This window comes from Plectropomus leopardus, chromosome 3 (assembly GCF_008729295.1).
Source record: "Plectropomus leopardus isolate mb chromosome 3, YSFRI_Pleo_2.0, whole genome shotgun sequence".
NCBI classification, from domain to species: domain Eukaryota; kingdom Metazoa; phylum Chordata; class Actinopteri; order Perciformes; family Serranidae; genus Plectropomus; species Plectropomus leopardus.
In genome coordinates, this window is record NC_056465.1 from 13045713 (window position 1) to 13069710 (window position 23998).

Sequence of the window (23998 nt, forward strand, 5' to 3'; positions counted from 1 at the left end):
GGAGTGTTTATGTGTCTGTGTCTGTCGGTGTGTCCTGCAGTGCACATATCGGTGTTAATGTGCGTGTTTAAGTGTGCCCCACTGTGTGTGTGTGTGTGTGTGTGTCTGTGTCTGTGTGTGTGTGTCTGTGTGTCTGTGTGTACGTACCTCTGTGTCTCCATTTGCGGCTTTGCTTCGGGCTGTTGCTTCAGCTTCTCGGCTAATGATGATTTTTCCTTAAACACTCACCTTCCAAACACACACACACACACACACACACACACACACACACACACACACACACACACACACACACAGACACACACACACCACACACCACACACGCAAACAGAGTACCACTGCTTCTGTTGTACCTCTGTTGTTCCTGAGCTCCTGGTGTGCTTTTCCTTTTTTCCATCAACACACTTTTTATAGCCAACTATCCCCTCAAAATGTATCTAATCCTCTCACCGCCTTTTGATCTATGCCTCCTTCCCACATCTTACTCCCTCTAGCCTCTCACTCCCTCCTCCCCTTGCTTCTTTCCTTATGTCCTTTTCTCACCATTAGTAAATTGGAGGCGCTGTACCAGCAGCTTGTTATCTGGCCCATGGCCCGCATTCAAAAAGTTAAGCATCCATCATTATCTGTCTCCATGCTCACATTACTGTGTGGTTGGATTGCCAGCGCTGGATAAAATCTCATCATCATAGCAGATTAGGTGTTGGCTGCAACATTTGCACATTCACACTCCAGCTCTATTGGTGTTTGATTTAAATTTTGGGCTTCACATCCCAAATGTCTCAACTCACCTGTTGCCAGAGGCCTTTGATAAATGATGCTGTGCGCTTGTCACTAAATCGGCCTGTCCGCTGTCCATGGTGGATTTTAACACAATACCTATCCCTCTTGGTTGTATCAGAACAGACGAGGCAAAATTCATATGCAAATTCACAGCTTAATGAGTTTTAATTATTTATTTCTCATTATCAGATTCCATCCTACATGATCCATTTCCACTGCCAATCATTTCAGCGGCCTTAGGCAGCGATCCCTGTCATCAGTTTTAATCAACTTATTATTATTTATATCCACAACTCATTTGAGATCACAGGCCAGCAGAAAAGAAGTTTAGCTTCACAATAATTCATCTCTCAAAAGCAAATGTCAGAGATCTGAAAAAAAAAAAAAAAGTCAAATGCAGGTCAGTAAGAGAGTTGACTTTTTTGGCGAACTTCACACTTTTTAGGTACTGAATATGGAAGAGGCTTGTTTCGGTTTCAGGTCTCCGCTGCTAAGATTTAACTCAGCTCTCCAAACCTCAGCCAGAGAGGCAGACAGGCAGCTCGACAGGCACACAGATGCGCACATTTACATATGTACCCACAGACGGGCAGATGTCTGCCAGCCTGTTAGGAATCTGCAGGCATCAGTCCATCCATCCATCTAGTCAGCTAGCCAGCCAACCAGCCACTGTGACCCAGCCGCTTCCACACATGACGCCACCAGTCCCAGGCGCAGCACAAGTCCAGCGGTATGTGTACTAATTCGGCAGTGCTGCGGAACCAGGGATCTGGGAATACAATGGCAGGGTTTATCCTGGGAATCCCAGCCTGTCAATGGGGGCCTTTGTGTTCGTCACTGCACTGTCCAGTAATGAAGACAACACATGCTGGCAAAAAGCTCATTGGCCTGTTGCTTTGTGTGTGTATATATGCACTCGTGTAACGGTGTGGATAAAATGCACAAGCTGACAAGTATGGGTTCAGTTGTCCTGCAGCAGACTCACAGAGATGTACCACCATCCATCACTTGTGGTGTTTTCATTGTGACTTTGCCACTAAAACACAAATTTAGCTGCTCTTATTCTTTCTTTCTTTTACTGCTTTCTTCTTTGTTCTTTTTGTTTACATCAATAAGGTATTCTCTCACTTTAATTTTCTTTTTATCCCTTCGAACAACGATAAATGTCTTTGTCTTAGGGTTGCTGTTGGTTGGTGTTTTTTTCTGGTAATGGCCCTGCTGAATGGAGAGTTGATTAGCTTTGCTGTTTGTTTTTTTGTGATGTCTGGAAGGCTGCATTTAGTTTAGAAGCAGTATGTGGAAGTGGACGGTCAGAGAAATTGCTGTGGTTAACTGCCTTAGGGTTTCTGCAAATGTCTGGAAAAACATTGAGCTCATTACATGTAGCATCGCTAAGGTTTGGTGTTGAATGTGAGGTCTGAATGGAAACAGGCTCCACGTGTGTTAGTATTTTCTCAATTGCTCTCACTTCTGCTCACTAATTCCTGAAAATCACTTTTCATTGCACTGTTCGAGCGCCATGCTTCCCTCTACATTGGAGGTTATGCCTGTCAAAGAGGAAATGGTGAGATATCATCTTAGATTTTGGATTCTCTTATATCGTCATTGTTGTCTTTTCCTGTGCAGCATTACAGTAAAGTGATGTCATTTTCTGAATTTTCCAGACTGTTTCAGTCGTTGTATTATTTGCCTTAACCCACTTAGTAAATAAAATGGAAGGGAAACCACCCTGGGAAAAAAAAAATTTAAAAAATCTGTGTCTCTGCAAAACAGCAATCGTAAAGATTCTGCATGGCAAAAGTGAATATTTTTGTAATTGTATTTTTATGAAATGTCTTATTCACCGTTAAACAATCAAGTCTCCCTCCTTGGGTCTGGGAGCGACCCAACACGGGACAGATAGTCAAAAACAAAGAAATCACCAGAAGGAGAGTGGAAAATCGTGATGATGATAATAATAATAATAATAATTTTATAGAAAAACTACAAAATTAAACACATATCTGAGTGATTCTGCCAGACTGACCCTGCTGACCCATTGTTGAAACCTCGACGGTGCCCCGGCTATGCTTTGCTGCAGACTGACTCACCATTTTTATTGTTATTATTGTTGTTATTATCATTATTATTATTTTCTTTTTAAAACGTTTTCTTAATTAATTGTTTCCCCTTTTTTCCCCTTTCCTTCTCTCCAACAAACCAGGCAAATGTTTACGCATGCGCTCACACATTTAAATATACTTATTTTTCTTATATTCCATTTCTGCTAATATATTTCCCTAAATCCCACACACAAGGCCTTTAATTCTTGTGTGAACATCTGTGATTTTGCTTTGTAAAGTTCGTAAAAACCAAATTCTGAAGGGAATATTGAACCTCCAGTCAGTGGAGTAAAACGTGCCTCGTGTGTGTGTGCACGCGTGTGTGTGTGTGCGTGTGTGTGTGTGTGTGTGTGTGTGTGTGTGTGTGTGTGTGTGTGTGTGTGTGTGTGTCTGTGTGTGTGTGTATGTTTGTGTGTGCGTGCACATGTGTGTTTGGGTTTGTTCTCACAGGACGATACAACACATGCAGAACCATTAGAAGACTTAACAGTGCTCTTTTTCCATTTTTCACTTTTTGTTCCCCACCTTCCCGTCTTAAGTGACAGCAGCCGAGTCCGTCTAATTGCTTCCCTGGACAGCAGCTTGTCACTGCTCTCTCTTTCTTTCTCTCTCTCTCTACCTCTCCTCTTCCCTCCCTCCACTCTCTCTTTTTCTCCTCTTTTCTTTTTCTCTCTGTCATCATCTGTCCATCTGTCTCCTTGTGAATCACTAAATGTAAATCAGCACAGGCCATGAAAATGCGATGCGGCTGTTATCTTTGATCACAGTCAACACACACACACGCGCGTCCTGTTACTGTACATCTTTCTGTCAGGGTGAATGATTATGTGAATATGTCATATCATGTTTCATGTTTTTGCATGTGTGTGTATGTGTTCATTATTTTAAATCCTTAAGTTTCATCGGGCCAAGTGCACTGTGGCTAGCTAATGAAGCGATAAGTACCCCCACGCACACACTTTGGCTTGTTAAAAAACCCTCCTCACGTTTGACACCAAGAAGGGAGAAGAAGAAGATAATGATTGTGATGGTTCTCTTCCCTTTACGGGCTCTCTCCAGCGTTATTGTTCCCTCATTACAGGGTGATTGTCAGTGATGGGGCCCATCACGTTTGTTGTCTGGGCCTCGTTGTTCCTGTGTTTCACATTCCACAAGTCCATAACTATATTTTCATTTACCTATATTATAATGTGAGACAGCCCTGTCTTTATAGATCGACAATTGCAGACATTGGTGTAATAGTTGCGTCAACAACTCATGCACAATGACTTCATCTCAGTGAACTGTATTGCACTCAGTTTAATTGGAGGCAGGGGGCATTTTTATGATATTGATTGATTCCTCCACAGTCTAGATATTCTTTTGAAATATTTCCTTTCAGGCAGGTTCCCCAGCCCCTGGGCCATGGACTTAAGTATTATGGGCTATTTTTGCAGTAATTTCTTTCGCTTGACCCCTTGTTACACCCACAACAGGATGATTTTAAACTAAATTATCTCATTAATAACCCAAGGTGATCAGTCTGTCATTTAGCCACTTTATATGCATGTGCTGTATTTGTACTACTGCAGCGTATCCTCACACAACATTTCGTATCCTTCGAATGAGGGCCCTGTGAGTGACATTACATTCTTAATTCTGTGTTATTCTGCATTCAGATGCCTTTTACAGGCTATATGAGCCTTTGAAAATGGAGTAAATTGATTTGATTTCTTTTGAAAACAGAGGAGAAAAAAGACAATGACCAACTTGACAAGAAATGCCCCACAATGTGCTAGAAATCATACCTCAAAATTTGTTTTTAAAAATATCGAGAGTTGAGGTAAATTGAGGTAGGGAGGATTTTTATGACCTGTGAAGACCTCTACGCTCTAGTTTGTAACTGCTAAAAGATGCTAGCCTAGCATACATACAGTAAGGACATTGAATGTCAGATTTTTTTTTCTTGAATCTGTCTTGCATTTGCATAATTTGAGTGCTTTCACAGTAATCTGCAGGAGGCAGTGGCACTTGGAAATAATGACAGTTGACCGAATGAGTGATGATTCACAGTAAGCAAAAAGATAGGGCCTCAGCAGGTGCGTTCACTGGTGGGTGACAGTTGTGGACAGTTCATGGTCCCACTGGCTGGGGCTCACATACAGTAAAGAGTTATGTTTTAAAAAATGTCCATTATTGCCTATTACCTTTTTACTTAAGTTACTCAACTTATATTTCACTGTCTTAGCTTGAGCTTTGCTTGGCGGTCAGCAAGTTCAAGTTCTTTATTCTTATCATGTGTGCAACAATTACAGAGAAGCGGTCATTGGCAATTAATTCTTGGGCCTTAGGCACCCTCTTACATTGCTCATTAAATAGCTTTAAAGGGAAAACCAAGTAAAAGCAAAATCTGAATACAAGAAATAAAGTAGGGCAAAGTCAAGTTTAGGTCTAAAATATAAACGTAGGTAAGGTGATATGAATTTGTGTGGAAAGTATTGCAAATAAATAAACTGAATAAGAATATAAACAGGAATATAATAAATATATATGCATAATGAGTAGTCATAAATTTAAAAAGAGGTGTACATTTGTAAAAGATTAAACAAATTAAGCAATGACTGTACATGAATAATTGTGGCATCTTTTTATCTTCATACAACAACAGCAGCTCTGACTAAGACCTACAAAAGTGCATTTGTTTACTTTGGTAAATTTAAGCAAATACTGAAGTTTCTGCTGTAGAAATCATGTAACCTTAAACCAGCTGCGACAAATAAATCATTCTTTAAGCTCCCCGTTGACAATCAGAAATAATGTTTTTTAGAACAATGCAGGCATCTTTGAAATATGGAAAAATATGCAGACGTCTCATTAAGTCATAATCACTTACTGTGTATTAACCCTCAAGTTTTTCTCTGAAATAAGCAGTTTGAGTCAGAGGTGCTCGTCTTGTCTGCGATGCACACCAATGCACATCATTGACACACACACACACACACACACACACACACACACACACACACACAGACGCATGGTCTCACTCTTTTGGATGATAGCTTCTGTACAGATAAAATCAAGAGTGTACACATCATGTTAGTGTCTGATTCGCCTGGTCACAGTGTTATCAGGGCTCTCAACCTTGCTTTCTATCTTTAAGGAGCTCACAAATGCACACACAAGATAAGAAGAGCTGATGATAACCAGCTGACCATAGAAACACACACACACACACACACACACACACACACACACACACACACACACACAAAAACACACAAACACAGCTGGTCTTCAGTCTTTAGAGTGCACCAAAAGAGGAAGTTGTGTCTCCCTGAGGTATTGTCACAATGCAGTTTTGAATATGCACTTTTGCCTGTATCTTCTTGTTTGTGTCTGTACAGAGACAGAAAGAGTCATGGAGAGTGAGAGACAGAATTTGCTTTAATATAACTGAAATATTCGTTGTATTACATTTGTTTAGATATTTTTATTGTATTACATTAAGGATGAAAATGTCATCATATTGTCCTCAACAAAGCCTTTTTTCATCTTGAATTGATTAACTTTATAAGAAGGGAGCCTTCTGGTTTCATTGGTGTGCATGTGAGTGTTTATTCAGTCGAGACATGTTCACAGGTGCAAGTTATTGCTCTTGTGTTGTGCTTATTGCTGAAGATTATGTTGATTCACATCAGCTGCAAGTCATAAATATTTTCATTATCAATTAATGCCAATTATTTTCTCAATTGATTGGACTGAGTCGTTAGGCCTTAAAAAAGGAAGAAAAATGGATATTATTATGTCTCAAAATTCCTTATTTCATCCCAAATATATCTGTCTTACTATCATATAGTGGAATGTTTTTTTTTTATCTGTAATACCAATACTGAAGGAAAAGTAACAAATGCCCACATTCAACAAGCTCATGCCAGAGAATGTGAGGCTTGTTTGCCTGAAAAGTCAGTGAAAAGATCAGAATAGTTGTTTTTTTTTTTTCTTTGACTTGAACTTTTATTGATTTTCTCTACAAATAGAAAAAGGGAACAGCATATTTAACTCACATACCAGAACAAATACCCACACAGGGTAAGAAAGAAATTACAATAAAAGGAGTAGAAAAAGAGCAAATTAAAAACTGAAATAAAATAAAATAAAGAATAGTTCAAAATTAATTTTCTTCAAATTGATTAAGTGATAAATAAAATTAAATTATTTTTGTAGGTTTAGATCATTTTGAATTTTACAGGTATTAGTGTTTTGCCTGTGTTTTTGAGTCCTCTGCCAGTTTTGTGATTTAAGGTTAGATTTAAAGTCTGTGGTTAACTTATAGTTAAATGCAAAAAAAAGTGTTACTCTGACTGAGTGAGGAGGATGAGGAGGAAGGCAGGGCAGAAAGGACAGAGAGAAAGAAGGGAAGAGAGAGGAAAAAAACCTGCAGGATGGGTGGTGAAAGAATGTTGAGGAACTCCATTGATGGATGGAGGATGAAGGTTAGAGTTGACTTCTAATGACGGATCGTATGACAGATGATTACGATAAAAAAGGAAACGGAGAGAAGGAGGGCTGGACTGAGAGAGAAAAATGAGAGAGATGGAGTGATCTACTAGAAGGATCAATAGATGATGAATTGATGACACAGTGGCTGGAAGGGGCAGAATCACATGCACAATTAAAATGCATTATCACTGTTAACCACTGTCCAAAAGTATTTGGTGATAAACTGCAGTTGCTGTGCTTGTTTTGATCTTTTTTTAGTCAATAATTAATTAATTAATTTTTAAATCAGAATCAGGAGGCACTGTCATTTACACTTTTTCTACTATAAATGCAGATATTCATACGTATTCTACATTAAAAGCACACCGAATTACATTTGTGGATATGTTAAGTGATGCATCCATTTTTAGAGTGAAATGTTTCAAAGAGGGACCGAGCAGCGGAGTGAACAATGCAGCTGTGGGCGGGTGAGTGGGCGGCTGGTTGAAGAGACGTGTTAGATCCACTCAGCAACTGCTTCTTATGCATCTCGTCCCTCCATCCCTTAATTTCTCCATTTCTCTGTCCATCTATACATCAAACACCCACCCACCAACCTCCATATACCTCGATATAATACATAGATACTACGACTACAGCTGATAACAACCAGAACAGCAAACACGAGATCTTGCAGAAACCATTTTGCCATGTTTTTATTTTGTAGCCACTACTAAATATTAATATCCTCCTTTGTAATGCTGGTAATCTGAAAAGTGATTTTTACAAATTTCAGTGTAGTTTTTTCTTCAGACTTGTTGCATCTCTAGTCCCACGGGTGTGTGGTGTTGTTTTTGACAGAAGGTCCCCGCACAGAATCTGATTCAGACCTTCAGGTGTATAGTATGTACATATTCTACATCCACAATTATTCCCTTAAAATATTGCAGGTTAGCCCAACAGATTCTGGCCACATTAACGCATAATACAGCTTTTAGTTGGGTTAGGATCTAAGTATAAATGTATTTTTGAATATACAGTCAATAATAAACCAAGGCTGTGTTATCCATGGATAATAGAGCTTAAAATATGTAAAGATTTTTTAGCACTCACCTGGTTGATGTTTTTTTGAGAATCAACAAGTTGCTGAAGACTTGGAGAGCTTTTTTGGGTAAGTCAGTTCAGAAAGCTCCACTTTATAAACTGTTTAAATGAGCTCTTAAAATCACTGCACAAAAAAAAGTATTTATTTACTTTATAAGTTACTGCACAGTTTACCTCCTCACAAAACAAGTTATTACATTACTTAAAATTAGACAACAAAGTCATCAACATTGGGGGATTGTTAAATGAAACAGTGCAAAACAAAATGTGCTAAAACTGCATTTTCAAAACCAGTAATGAAATACAACATGATTTTGCCTTAATATTGCATTAGCTACAAAAATCATGATTATGAGTCATAAGAAAAAAAAATTATATTCTTACAAAATGAATTTAGAAATTCTTGCAGCACAATTGTGTACACTGTGTAAAATAAGTATAAACTGCTCTTCAGTGAGTGTGATATTAAAGAATTTTGCATTTTTTTTGAGGAATTGGCAGCTGACTGTAAGCAGTCTCTGCAGTTTGTTGTACAAGCAGCCTGGACTTGATCAAGACCGAAGATTGTAATAGGCAGGTCCAGACAAGTCTGTATCAAAACGCCCTCGACACTCAGACAAGTTGAGTTCATAGAAAATTGGTTGACCAAGACTAGACTGATATTCCAGTGTTTGTCAAAATAAAATGTTGCAATGATATTGTCTCAAAGTTCTGCATGCAGGGCTTTTTTAAATGCACAATGCATATTTTACAATACTTTAAATCTATTGAACCCACAAATATTCAAGCCCTGGTGTCCCCTCTAAGGCTTTAGTGGAAGTGGCAGCAGCACTGTGGGGAGGACTGATGGATGTAAACGGCGAGAGCTACGAGAAAAAAGCAAACAGAATCGAGAGGAGGTGATGATGATAGAGAGGAGAGTGTGGGAGGGCCGACGTGTTGGAAGACAAAGGGCTCTGAGGATGAGAGGACGGTTGGAGAGAGAGAGAGAGGAGAGGATGAGAGAGGAGGATGCAGCTCGTCTGAAGTGTTTACTCATGTAGATGCTGTAGCACAGCAGCAGGGAGGAATATAAAGCCACAGGGACGCAATGGACGATGAAGGTTTATTGGTGCTGCATAACTAAGAGGCACAATCATGGCTGCGTCAGAGCTGTTTTAGTGTTTGAGCCACTCATCGTTCCTCCAGCCTAGTCTTGTTTTTATCTTTCATTTGTTAGGTCCTCATTTTTGTAATGTGTACCTTTTAAGACAATGCAAATGATTGGGCAGCCCACATATCAAAGCGGTGCTCCTTCATCTCAAAGATGATGTTTGCTGTGATCTGAGGATTTATACACTTCGCAGTTCGCAGTCAAGAGCATCCCTTGAGGGCTACATTGTTAAGATGATTTAAAGAAGACTCAGTGCTCTTACTGGTGTGTATAATCTGTGTGTGAGATTGATAACGAAAGAGCGACAGATCAGTAGAGAGCTCATCCTTCTTGGCCCATCAGCCACAGCTCACAAACACAAACACAAACACACACACACACACACACACACACACACACACACACACTCACACTCACTCAGATAATATTACCTTTAGTTCAGGTTGGAATTGCAATGATGATGTAATTTCTAAACACCGTTCTTAGCTCCCTGGTTTCCTCTTATCTGCCTTTCATCTCTAAAGCAAATTGAAATCTTCAACATCATTACTCAAGCAACATCTCACCTTTAGCACAGAGGAAGGATGGGTGAGATGGAAAAAAATATAATTTTCTCACTTGATGGCCTGTAAGGTATGAAGGCATCATAAAAAGATAATAGATGACTTTTAGCATGTTTTGGGGGGAAATTTCTCTGAGTTGTTTGCAATGTTGCCCTTGGATCATAATTTTGAATTTTACAGACAAAATTAACCCGTTTTATCAAAGATTTGAGATAAAAAACAAACAAAAAAATCAGCTACAGGTCAGGGTTATATTATAAAAACAACGAATTGCTGATCAAATCAAATTCATTTTGATCTTTGGCCTCCAGAATTTAAGAACCTGGGTCTAGGTGTTTTACTGAATATTAGAAGAAATGTTTCAACAAATTGAAGATACTTTTTAAAATGAGTCCACAGTCATAGTGGCTCTGTGAGGCTCCGCAGTGTTCATGTCAGTATGCTATTATGATGATAATTAGCAGCTTTAATGTTTGTGTTTTATAGTTTGTGTCATGTTCTCATCATATGGGATGGATGTTGATGGGAAAGATTCTTGAATGGATCGGTCTGAAACTGTGAGAGGGACATGTCATAATAGTGCTGCTCCATTATGACAAAAATCATAACCATTATTATTTTGGCCAATATTGAGATCACAGTTATTAAACATGATTACTCATTGTCTTTTGAAACATCATGTACCTTTTAGCCTAAACAGAAAAACTTTTTAACAGTGGACTTTCTTGAACTGTAACCCTTTAAAAAATGGACATCCCACTGCCAGCCACCAAAGATCGTTGTTTGCATAATCCTGTCTAAATCAATCAAATAATCACCATTATATCTAGAACATGTCTTTTTTGCAGCAGAAAGCTAAGGCTTCTTTCTTCCATGTCATCATGTTACTTTCTTACCTTGCCTTAAGTGCATGACAAACACAGTATTTTACCATAATTATGCCAGTATTTCTCCGTGATGGCCGCAGGAAATAGCAGTTTTCATAATCCTGGTTTTATCAATCTAAAATGAAAATTAGAAAACCCATAACAGCTATGATACTCATTCTTTGAAGCAGAAAGCTCAGGCTTATGTCCTCCATGTCATCACATTGTGTAGTTGTCATGACATCATTGTGCTATGTTACATGTGCTGCAAAATCAAACAAAAACTCACATCAGAGAAATGAATGTGGGATCTATCACAGTGCCTTTGTAGTCAGCTCATTTAAAAAGAACAACTAAATAATGTCATATTTCAATACTTGGGGTTTTTTTTTGTAAAATTTGATTATAAGAAAAACATGTCTAATTTTTTTTTGTTTTGGACAATTTCAATGTTTTTATCAATTATTTTGGTTTATTGACTCTCATTACCTTTATGCTGAGGTTGTTCTAAGGACATGAAGCATTTGAGGATACTCCAAGAAATACCAGTGTATACACTGGTGGACCATTTCTGTTGCGGAGTTCAAAGAGTTGAATATAAATAAACTGTAGTGTGCTCATTGGCTTCATTGGCTTTAATTGTTACTGGAACAGTTTAGGCATTTAGCAGGACTGCAGCTTGTGCTTGTTGATATGGGCAGGCACAATGGCCTGGTCAAAGGCACTCTTGAAGGCACATTGTAGCACTTTGACTTTATGCTTTCATTGATATTAAACGATGTAGGCTACAGTATGTTAGTGTGTCAGTCTGGTGGAGCAGTAGGCCAAAAAATACAATTTTTCTAGTCGTCAGCCTGAAATTTAAGGAGGTTTGCCAAGCATTTTTAAAGTCATCAAGAGAGCAATCACATGTGGATTAAACTTAGATGCTGGAGCATTTTTCCCCTTCGTCAGCTCACCAAGTTGTTTATTTCTGAGAGACTCCTCTCTCCACCTGAGACTTTCATCTAGGCCTTGGGGCCGAGATGAAACAGCAGGACCACCTTCCACACAGCACGACGACCAGCCCCTCGAGTTTCAGGGGGTCTGCCGCGGTGTTCGAAACTCCCCTGTTTTTAATTAGATCCTTCAACAGGGAACGTGGCAGCAGAAATGCAGCCTTCGAGGTGATTTCAACGGAAGATTTTTTTTTCTTTTCCTGTACCCCTACACACTCCTCACAGAAACATGCAGAATAATCGACATGTTCAGAAGCAACAACCCATAATTAAGACTTGCATGCTTTTGTGATATTTTTTCTTCAAGATTTTTCTGTTTCCTTTTTTCTTTTCTTTTTACAAAGTTCACATTGAAGCCGACTCATGATTGCCAAACTGTGAATTATAAGATTATTTTGTAAGCTATTAAAGCATCTTAGAGCTCTCCCTTTCACTGCTGTAGAAAGTATTGAGCAGGATTTGACGTCAGCCCCCGCTTGTCGGGCTGCACTGTGTCATTAGAGGCAATAGAAAGAGAGGGAGCTTTAGCATAAAGCCCAAACCATATTCTCTCCATCTCCTCGTAATGCCTAATGTTAGGTAGCGTACTTAGCGGGTTAAAACCAGATTAGGCTCTCAGCTTAGTGTATGGGATCCATTACAAAGTGTGTGAGTGTGTGTGTGAGTGTGTAAGAGTATTAGATGGGGTTTGAGGTAATTGATTTGGGTGGAGGCGGTATCTGAAGACAGACAGAGGCACGTAGAAATGGAGATGGAGAAACTGAGAGCAAAGCAGTGAGAGAGACCAAAGGACAGACGGGCATGAAGCCAATAGATGTGAAGAAATACAGTAGTCAGAGAGCAGTAAGGTGGGAAGAGAAGGCACAAAAAGACAAAAACAGGGAGATCGATGGAGATACAGATGCAAGAGAGGGAGAGAGACAAGTACAGGCAGGACGACAGATAAAGATTCAGAGAGGTGGGAATGGATTTTCTGTGTGTTAGCCTGATCCTGACCTTGCATTTGATCTGCCACAGATGTTCTTTGTGAAAACTAAGACGCCTGTGGAGCAGAAGTCCCAATTCTTGCTCATTTTTAACATTTTTTGGCTATTGTTTTCCATCCAGGACTCCAGCGCTTACCTGATCTGCACAAGCACTGAGTGATAGATGCCTGCACATTTAAAGTAGCATTTTATACTGTGGCTTTGTGTTGTTTCTATTGTATTTTTAAGTGGACTTTGCGCCCCTATCACAATGAAGGATTTGGTGGCATAGACACCTACTGTAGCTCTGGTGTAAGACTGAAGAGGTAGTGTTTGTGTGTAGGTCAGTTGCACACAGACACATCTGTAACACAGCTGTCTGGTGTTACTGAGGTTTTTAAACCACCAGATCTCCTTTCTGCTCAGCATGTGTTTTACTGTTGAATACATTTGGATTTGATGGCCTGCACCAGAGCTGAAATGAAACGTGCATACCCTGCCAACACTGAGGCGATGTCCAGATTGTCCGTAACTGCCTCCTGCGGTTAAGGCTTAAATTATAATTTGATTTGTTGAAAATTAACTGGCAATTTTGATTAACAATAGACGTCTGTCATCAGGAGAAAATGCCAAATGTTCTCTATTTTCAGCTTCTCAAATATGATCTCTTGCTTTCCTCTGTTTTATATTATAAGTTAAATATCTTTGGATTTTTGATCAAACAAGCAATGTGAAGATGTCATCTTACAATTAACTGATTAATCAAAAAATAACAGGCACATAATTTGTGTCCTTACATGCATAGTTATATCTATGAGAAAAGTTACCAAAATGTATTAAATATGATTTTTTTTTGTGCCACTTGCCAGTGTGGAGTGTGTGCGAGACCAGTGTTTGACACCTCTGTATCAAACTGTGAAACCTGCCTAGTAATTAAGAAACTGCTTTGTGCCAACAGTCTTAGTCTTTAAGTAAAATGATGCCAAAAATCTGTCTTCAGATAGCTCTTTTAGGCTTGAAAAATGGCTTAAAAAGTTAGCAGCTCGCTCCTGTTGAGAACGGTTGCTGTGGCGTTGGCGTGGATTCCTAACAGTTACAATGAATTTCAGAACTAAATACAATGTGTTGCATTATTGCCTCTTCATAGCTCCGAAGCTCTGTCTGAGATGGTAAATTTAGCTATTGTGAAGCGAGGATTGTTTGGCACAAATCATACGTACACAAAGATGTTGAAAAAAATGGATAGTAATAGAGTGGTTTGAGAGGTAAAACTTTTTTGCCATACCTTCAGGTTATGAAGAAGCTGAACCTGCTCATCTAAAACTGAAGCTGCATAGATGGAACTTGTGTAATCATAGTTTGTGATTGAAGCACCATTTTTTAGCACCAAAAATCACTCATCACTCTGATGTTTCCTGCCTGTGTTGCTCCTTCTGATGAGTGGCAGAGACACCAGCTGCCAGTGTTTTCATTTGAATAATTTAACAAACAATCACTAAGTGTTTTGTGGGCCTGGAACCTAAACTCCAGTGTTCAACTCTCCATTGGCTGTGGAGCCTGACTTTTTTATACACTCAGAATCAGACATGGAACTTGACATTTATGTGATGTTGCTTTTGTTGCTGAATTGTTCTGAAGGTGTTGGTGTCTGGTGGCACAGTAGCCAACAAGTACAAATCATCACTTCGCACTTAAATTATCTTGTCTGGTGGTTGTTGTCCACATGTGACTGAAAAACATGTACATGTTGACACAGCAGGCTTGAACACAAACACATACACAGATATTAATGCAGAATGAGGATGACTTGTCAATGACATGTTTGAAGTTTGGAATAGCTAAAATATGCTTAATTTTGCCCACTTTTAGTATATAACTAAAAAGATTTGGGTATATTTTCACATTAATTGGCAGCACAGACTGTACAAAGTAATGGATGCAGCTGCTGTGATGTGACGCATTAGTTTCGTGACTCACGTTTTGAAACCTCTAACTTGGCATCTCAGCTGTTGCCATCTTGAGTTTTGTTGGAGTCAGAAGTTACCATATTTAATGGAGAGGCTAGCACTGTGGAGGAGCTAGGATTGGATCTGATTCATAGACTGAAGCAAAGCCTCACAGACAGCCTGTCAAGTGGTCAGGCCCTTAATTATGAGTAAATCTAAGCCTTAATGAAATGTTAACTGGTGTGTTACAGAGGGCTTTACCCAACTCAGAAATATTAATACGAATATTTGACGATTTGTTTTGTTTTCCGCACAAAGTTTGAAAGTTTGAACAGGTTTCGCGAGAATGTTAAGTGTGACAGCGGCATTCACGTTATATATAGTAAACAAGCTAACAGCGCTAATGACAGATTGCAAATGGGCAACAAGATTTTTTGCTGACACTACAGCTCACAGCAAGCTAATAGGATGCAAATTCACCGCTTCTTCACCATATGGCGCAGTCTCTCTTTCCCTCCATGCCACTGCCTGCATGTCTGCAGCTGCAAAGAGATGCGTGAAAGTCAAGAGCACTCGCTCTGCAGCCAAATCTGGGGACCAAAACATCCCCAGAAGTAGGCTCTATTCCACACACACAAAAAAGAGACTGCTCAACTTGAAGCAAACTCAGTTGATTGGGTCTCTGAATGATGATTCGAATCTCAGATTTTCAAGGGGCAGCCCTAGAGTTATGTACAAATTCACCCTTTGCACATTTGTCATGAATGTAGAAATTGGCCAAAGAGAAAGAAATTTTTTGTACCATGCTGTAAACATCGCTAATCCTGCTGTAAAGTTGTGCATTTTAATATGGGGGTCTTTGGGGACTGGCTGACTTCTGGCAAAAACATAGTTTACACTGGCCAGTCCTACTGCTATCATCAGACAGTAGATGCAGGGAGGAAGCTGTTACTGCAGCTCCCAACTGCTGAACAGTGAAACACATCTAACCAACATGAAATAATCTCTGTCATAGATGTAAAATACACTCAGTAATTTTCCCAACAGTAGCCACTTTATACATGGCAGGCCCTGTTTTAAGAACCATGTGTGCAGGACTTCAGGGTCAGAATCACAGCAGGTGAGGTTGAAGCTTTGATAGCAGACATCGGGTTGTGTTCTCAACAGGTGCATGACCGCAGGGGCAGCATTGTCCAGAGGCACAGTGACATTTTCCAACAAGTCAGAAGCTCAAAGTGCATGTCCTGCACCTGTCTGTATTTGTATAAGGTGCCCTTTGATGGATCTCCCCCCCCAAAAAAAAATCACATCACGCTTTTATACATGCTCTGACCAACCAAATCCTGAGCTTGGGTTAAACCGCCACAATCTTCTTTTCAGCATGGAAAGTTACACCTTGTTCCTTTCTACTGCACTATGCATTGTTATTGTATCTATTATAAGTACTAAGATGTGGTGTGATTCAGTTAAACACTGCTAGTTTTGAGACAAAGTTTTTACAAAGCATTTTAACTTCATCACCATGGTTACATTGGAACAGAAGTTGTTTTACAGTATCGACTAGCATTGTTATTTGTATGCTTGTTTGGCTTGGCCTTACTCACGGCCTTTTGTCTTCTTTGTACGGGGTAGTATGGTTAGATGTTTCCAATTCAAATGAATTCTGTAAGTGCCTTGACACTAAGGATTAGGGTGAGGCTGCCCGAAGGAGCTGTAGTTATTTTCTAACTGCTAATTTTCAGCCCGCTGATTGTAAAAGTCAAACTGGAGAGCTGTGCAATGCAAGTTCAATTTTATACTGCAGGCCTCTTGAGCAGGTCTAGTGGGTCAGCAGAAACTCTGGGCTTTGCTCAGTACAGCAAAATAAGTTGTTTAGGGAGATGATGGAGAGTCTCATTCACCTCTTTATCCATATTTTCCCGGCTGTGAAGTTAATCTTTGGTCAGACACCATGGCTGTCTTCAAAGAATGGAACAAAGCATTTTATTCTCAGAAGTTATTTGACTCAGCATTGTGTACATTATGTATCATGTCATGGGTGAATTGCTTCAGCTTGTATAGATCAGTGTTATCTCCCAGTTTTCTGTTATTGTTGAGGTTTGTGGTGGTTTAGTTTTGGCTATTCTACTGAGTTTTACCTTTTAATCCCTCAGAGCCAGCAACAACCATGGCCAGAGGCATTATGTTTTCAGGCTTTCAGCCTATTCATGTGTCCGTCCCATTCTCATGAATGCAGTACCTCCTTGAGGGAATTCCTTCAAATGTCCACTTTGACTCAACAATGAAATTATTTTATTTTGTGGTCAGAGGTAAAGGTCTCTGTCACCTGGCCTGTCTCATCCTCATGAATATATCATCTCAAGAACACCTTGAGAGAATTTCTTCAAATTTGGCACAAATGTCCACTTAGACTCAGTGTTGAACAAAGGTCAAAGTCATTGTGACCTCAAAAAACAATATTCAAGAACACATACACTAATTATGACAAATTTACACACAAATATCTAATGGGATAAAATGATTAAGTGATGACATTTTATATCCAAAGAGTCAAAGGTCAACTGCCACATCATAATGTTCTGCTAAAACGCTTTTCTGACCAGTACCTCAGTCATCACTCAGGAACAGAAGGGGAAACATTGGGTCAGATACTGAGTTGGTGAGACTAATGGGTGCCCACCTTGAAACTGTGCTGATTGTTTAGATATTCTGTGCCGTCAAAAAGAAGATGAATGTGCTGCATCAGTGTTTTACAATATCCAGCAATATCCATAGTGGAAGCACTGTCAACTGTCATGGCTACACACGAGTCTGGACAGACATGGATGTGAACTATATAGGACTGTACCCAACTCAGAATGATGTCAGTCGAATCATATTCGGCAGTTAAGTATGACTATGCGTTTTTTTTCCATATAAAAATGGGGCTAAAAGCAGGACATTGTGTGTGACTGCAGCATTCATTTAATGCAGTAAACAAGCTAATAGCACTAACGACGGATCACAAATGGGAAACATCATTTTTGCCAAAAGTAGATATCAAACAAAAGCCAGAGACTTTAACATATTAAGTTGCTGTAACCTGTAAATTTGCCACTTCTCCACCTCAGGGTGCAGTTTCTTTCTCCCTTTGTGCAGCTGCCTGCATGTCTGCAGCTGCTTGTACCAAAGAGTAGCGTGAAAGTCAAGAGCACTCACTCCACAGCAAAATCTGGTGACCAGTACATCCCAGGAAGTAGGCTTTACTCCACTCGAAAAAAAAACTGCTCAACTTAAAGCAATCTTTGTCAACTGAGGGGTCCCCAACTGATGATTGAAATCTCAGACTTTCAAGGAGTAGACCTAGAACTGTAATTGCAACTTGACTGGTTCGTAGAAGCATACAACCAGGAGGCAGTAATTCTGGCTTTTAAAGCTTATGTTTTTGGCCTTTATTTGACAGAGGACAGTCTAGATATGGTCGGGGGAGAGAGGGGTATGACATTTAATAGAGGTTGGAAATGAACCAGGGCAGTTAAATAGCATGTGCTGTAACTACTTGGCCACTGAGGTGCTCTTTGAGTGTTTATATTGTTTTCAAATCCTTTCAGCCTGTTGTTTTTTATATTTTATGCACACACAGTGTTTCTCTCATTTTTAGCACTCAACATGTGTAACAAAAAACTCTCTTAAGACACCTTTTCATTGTAAATTACACTCACACATTTCAGATCAATTTATTACTCATTTCACAGCCCATGAATCTGTCCGAGGCTGTATTCACGTGAGGATTTTTTTTTTGCGTGTTTATGCGTGAGGTTTCATCAGTGGGCCTTTAGACATTGTATTTTTTATTTTGTACTCATTGAGCCTTTACTGTTAATAAGGAAGGAAGTCTGTCAGCAAGTCATACCAAGGCTTTGCTGTCTGGATGTTAATTTATGAATAAATATCAAAGCCTCATCAATAGACTCGCAGGACGTACTGTACAGTCGGCTTTTCTCACTTTGTCGTTAAAAACTGACAGCCTCCATACAAGTGATAACATTTGTGGTTTTAGACTAAAATGAAAGGGACTCTGATTTTTTTTTCAGTTTTAGGAAGGGGAGGCCGATCAACTTCTGAAAGGAAAAAAAAAAAGAACAAACAGTGATGGCCGTGGCAGTGATTGGAAGAAAATACTGTGTGATGACAATGTGACATTAGAAAATACCATATTTGGCATGGAAAATAGGCTAACGTTTGCCCTAAGGTATCACAATTAAATTGCCAATAGGATGTAGCTGTAGCACTCATTAGTATTATTGTTTCCCTGACACATATATCAAATGAGAAAAGGTGTGTATGTGTGTGTGTCACAGTGGATTCCCCCCTACATAGTGGCTCCCTATTGGCTTTCTAGCTAATGTGTTGTCTTTCTCTCTGTGTATCTGTCTGTCTGTCTTTATGAATGTCTGTTTGTGATTTTGGTTGTTTGTGCCCAATGTTTTACTTTTTTTGTCACTTTGCCACATTCGGCCTGTCATTTATTTTCTTTGCTTTTCGTGTGAGTTGTTTTATGCATGTTTTTTTCTTCTGTCTGCGCATCTTCATCCTGCATTCTCCACAAACTGCTTTCTGCCTGTTGTTTTAAATGTGTGCTTTAAATGTATGTATGTGTTTGTCTGCTCGTCTCTCACACGTCCCTGTCTATTTATGTCTGTACGTCTCTTTCTGTGTGTTGTCTTGTCTTGTCGTCGCTGTCTCCATAATGTCCCCTCCTCCAGCCTTTGTGACTTTGCTGAACGGGGACCAGGCTCAGGATGCCATCCGCTCCCTCCATCACAGCACTGTCCGGGGACGCCTGATCAACGTCACGCTGCAGCCCACAGACTCCCTGCTCTGCCTCACCAACCTGCCCCACACCTTCACTGCCCAGCAGTTTGAGGAACTGGTGCGCGCCTACGGGAACATCGAGCGCTCCTTCCTGGTTTACAGCGAGCTGACGGGACACTCCAAAGGCTATGGGTTTGTTGAATATATGAAGAAGGATTCAGCATCACGGGCCCGTTCTGAGCTGCTGGGCCGACCTCTGGTATGTTAAAGCGGTTGTTAAAATGATCCTGTCCTGGTTGATTTCTTGTTGTTCTTGCTAAATTTATGTTGCCTTATGTCAGAGAGAATTGTCATCTCGTTACACTGCATTTCCATCTGCGGTCTTACAATGTGTTGAAACCAACTGATTTCTGTGGCAGAGGGATATTCAGTTTTTCCTAGTCAATTACCAGACACGCATATATGTGATTTTAAGTCCACTGTTGGTCTACATCATAACCACGCCGGCGTATGCCTGTGGTGCGACAAGTAGGTGAAGTCTGAACACCATTTAACAGGTATGGGAACTGACAGATTAGTCTGATCTACCCTTAAAATGAAGCAGCTAGAGCGGCAAAAGCACTGTGTACGTCACCACTACCACATGGCCCATACAAACACAAACGAGTCAAGATTGATAAGACAGAGAGCTGATGAATGTCATTCAGGGTTAGATAATATCATGAAATAGAGCAGACACACAAATTTTTCATCATGCTAGCATACCTGTTTTGCCAGCGTTTTAAGAGTGGAGTGAAGTAAAACAATCTACAAGGTCAGGCAATTTTGAGAAGACATGTTGATTTAAACAGCCTCGATGGCAATGACTGTCTTGTCTATATTTCCCGCAATTGTTGTTATTACTCCTTATTGGTTCCAGCACACTGCAGCTTAACAACAGCGTTATTCCCGCCCATGGCACTGTTTCACCATCTCTGAGAAGAAAATCCCCCCCTCTCTCCTTCTCTGTGCCGCTGTAAGCACGTCTGCAGCTCCGTGTTATCAAAGAGTAGCGTGAAAGTCAAGAGCACTCGCTCCGCAGCAAGATCCAGGGACCAAAACGTCCCCAGAAGTACACCACTGTTTGACTGGAAGCAATCTCAGTCAACTGAGGGGTCTCGGAATGATGTTTTGAATCTCCGACTTTTTAGGGGCAGCCTTAGAAACTGCCGTTTAATGTCATGAGCCAGACCAGAATCAGTCAACTCAAACCCAGGCAAACATTTATCTTCAAAACAGAAGGATGTTGGAACAAAAGGAACTGCCCAAGGGCTCTGGTTTCCATGAACCTATTTGGATGAGTACAAAAAGATGCATTTTAGCTTTCTTAGCTCAACATGAATGATCTTGATTTGAGTTAAATTTTGATTTTACCTGATTTAATAACATTTTACCTCACAAATAGCCTGATTGTAACAAAGTATTTGATGGTACTGGATTGGACTACTTGCCAACACAAAGCAAGTTACATATTTATATAGTTTTATTTTATTTAGCTCCAATCAAACTGCAACCAGATGGCCTGTTTTGATATAAACATTAAAGTGAGCTGAAAGATAAGTGATACATTTGATTCTTTGGTCACATCTTACATCGAGCTGTTTACTTGTAGGGAAACTTGAAATCATCACAAACTGATCACACAGTGAAAAAAAGTAATCGGTACAAATTGGGGTTTTGCCAATTTATGTCCTTAGTATAAAGTATGAAATTGCAGTGTGAACACAAACATTATCTGTGGAAAGAAACACTGAACCACAAATAACCCCTTGTCTCATTTAAGTGCAGTTGACCATGAATTCCACTGCAGATTGTTTGACCCCACATTTGGGATCAGCTCAATCAGTGAAACAAAACTGTAGATGGATACGTGTAGCTCAAGGGCTGACGAGCTTTTATATCAGTACTTTAGAGCCACAAGGATGAATATATAATGGCAAGTAAAGTTATACTTAACAAACATTTGTTTATAGTAAATTCAGAATTGAGAAGGTATGTATGCATTGTAGGAGTGTGAAGTGACTTCAGGGTCTATAAAACCTAATTCTGGGCTCCTGATTGTGCAGGAGGATCGCTCATTGATGGTGCAGTGGATGGACGTCAACCAGCTGAGCCAAGAGGAGAACCTACACTCCAAGTGTCTGTGTATAAACCGGCTGCCACTGGACCTCTGTGACTCTGAAGAACTGACGCAGCTCTTCTCTGAAACATACAAGCCTGTCTTCTGCCAGGTGAGTGTGTTTATTTCAATGCGTCTTTGCATCACAAGTATATTGTACAAAAAGTTTTCAGTTCTTATCATTTCATAGTATGCTGAAAGTAGAGACACCCAAATATGACAGGCAATTTAGCAAGTATAATAACAGCCTAACAAGAATGTGACAGGGCCTTTAGTTTTCACATCTCGTACGATCAGATGTGCAAAATTATGTCTCCAAGAGGTTACGGCTCATTGAACATGTCTGTGATCTGACACTGAGGTTTAAGATTAATGTTTTCAAGTTCTGTTTTCCATTTTCTCAGAGCCTCATTGTATAGCAGAAGCTCTAAAAGAAAATGTTATTCATTGATAAAGTCACACAAACTCCTGCGAAGGATCTTCATTAAATATATAGGATTCTCACCTTGAAATAGCTCCCACCTTCCACCTACATAGTTTCATCAATTAGACACCACCATGTACATCCATACTGCAGTACACTTCCACTACACAATACTCTTTTTTTCTTATGTATATGGTTTGTGCAGCTATATTCAACACACTTCCAGGGTTTTTACAGCATTTTTATTTTTATGCATTTGGTCAGAGGATCATGTTTTTGGGATGTCCATCCATCCATCCTATTCAGGAAGGCATGAAGGGAAATTCTACAAATTTGGCACAAACATCCACTTGAAATCACAGATGAATTGATTAAAATTTGGTGGTCAAAGGCCACTGTGACCTTCTCTGTCACATTCTTGTGAATGCAATGTCTTCAGAACACCTTAAGGGAATTACTTTAAATATGGCACAAACATCCACTTGGAGTCAAAATTGAACTGATTAGATATTTGTGGTCAGGGGTCAAAGTCCCTGTGACTTTGCGTCTGACTCATTCTCATGAGTGCAGTATCTCAAGAAAGCCTTAAGGGAGTTTCCTCTAATTTGGCAGAAATGTCCACTTGGACTTAAGAATGACCTGAGAGACACTATGTCAAAAACTGATTTGGTAAAACTTATCTTGGGTGCCCAAGTTGAAATTGTGATAATTCTACAAATTTTCTGTTCTCCAAACTTGAAGGTGTGTGTGAAGCATCCATGTTTTCACACACATGGATGTGAACTGTAACTGCAATTTGAAAGGTGCACGGAGGCATAAAGCCTTATGGTGGTATATATAGAAGCGTAATGCTCACATATTTCTGTTTATATAATAATTTCTCTATTTCGCTTTGGATATGTAAGACCAACTGTAATGTAACCTGATTTCCCTCAGTGGATCAAAATAAACTATTTCTGATTATGACCACTATGTGTGAGGTGCTGATATAAAATTCAGAGTTCTGAGTCCCTATTGGGCAATCTTGCAGTATTACCAAGCAACTGTTTCCATGGTGAGGTGTGGCTGCTGTGACACTGGCCCCGCCCTTCAACCCTCTTGCCCCCCCCCACTCCTCTCAGTTTCAGTTCAGCAGTGTTATATACTACCCTGCCCCATCACATACACACCACCCCCACATTCCCATTTAGATATCACTCAATGGGTATCTGTCATCTGCTGCATTTCCAGTTTTAGCTCCACCCCTCTGCCCCACTCCCACATAGAAATCAATACACCCACATCATCCTAGTCCCATGATGCTTTGTGGGTGTTTAGCTCATGTTGCTTCACTGTTGCAGAGCCAGCAGGCTTTGACCTATGGTTAAGCATTTTTTTTATTTACAGTACAGTATGTGCTTATGATTGTATGTGTATATGTGCTGCTGTACTTCAGCATGTATGAACTAGAAATACGGAAGGCACAAAGCTTCCGAAACCCTTTTACACTCTTGAACAGGATGCAGACTCAACACATACAGGGACATGAGAACCTACCAAGGTTGGATTCAGAGAGAAGTCACAGTATTATTTTATTAACCCGACTGTGCAGGACAGTGCAGAAAAGCTACTTTAACCATAACTTCTGCTTTTTCAATCATCAGTAAGGAGAGAGCATATGCCACCCCTCTCAGCGCTTTTGTTG

General features: G+C 39.9%; 1 protein-coding gene across 1 annotated transcript in view; it reads left to right on the forward strand.

Annotated features, from left to right (window-relative positions):
- The window catches only part of raver2 (ribonucleoprotein, PTB-binding 2), a 108406-nt gene that overhangs the window by 43371 nt on the left and 41037 nt on the right, over positions 1-23998 (forward strand). Inside the window, exons 4-5 of the mRNA XM_042482901.1 lie at positions 19684-19991; positions 21838-22002. Coding sequence (XP_042338835.1) covers positions 19684-19991; positions 21838-22002 — 473 coding nt within the window. The remainder of the gene's footprint in view (positions 1-19683; positions 19992-21837; positions 22003-23998) is intronic.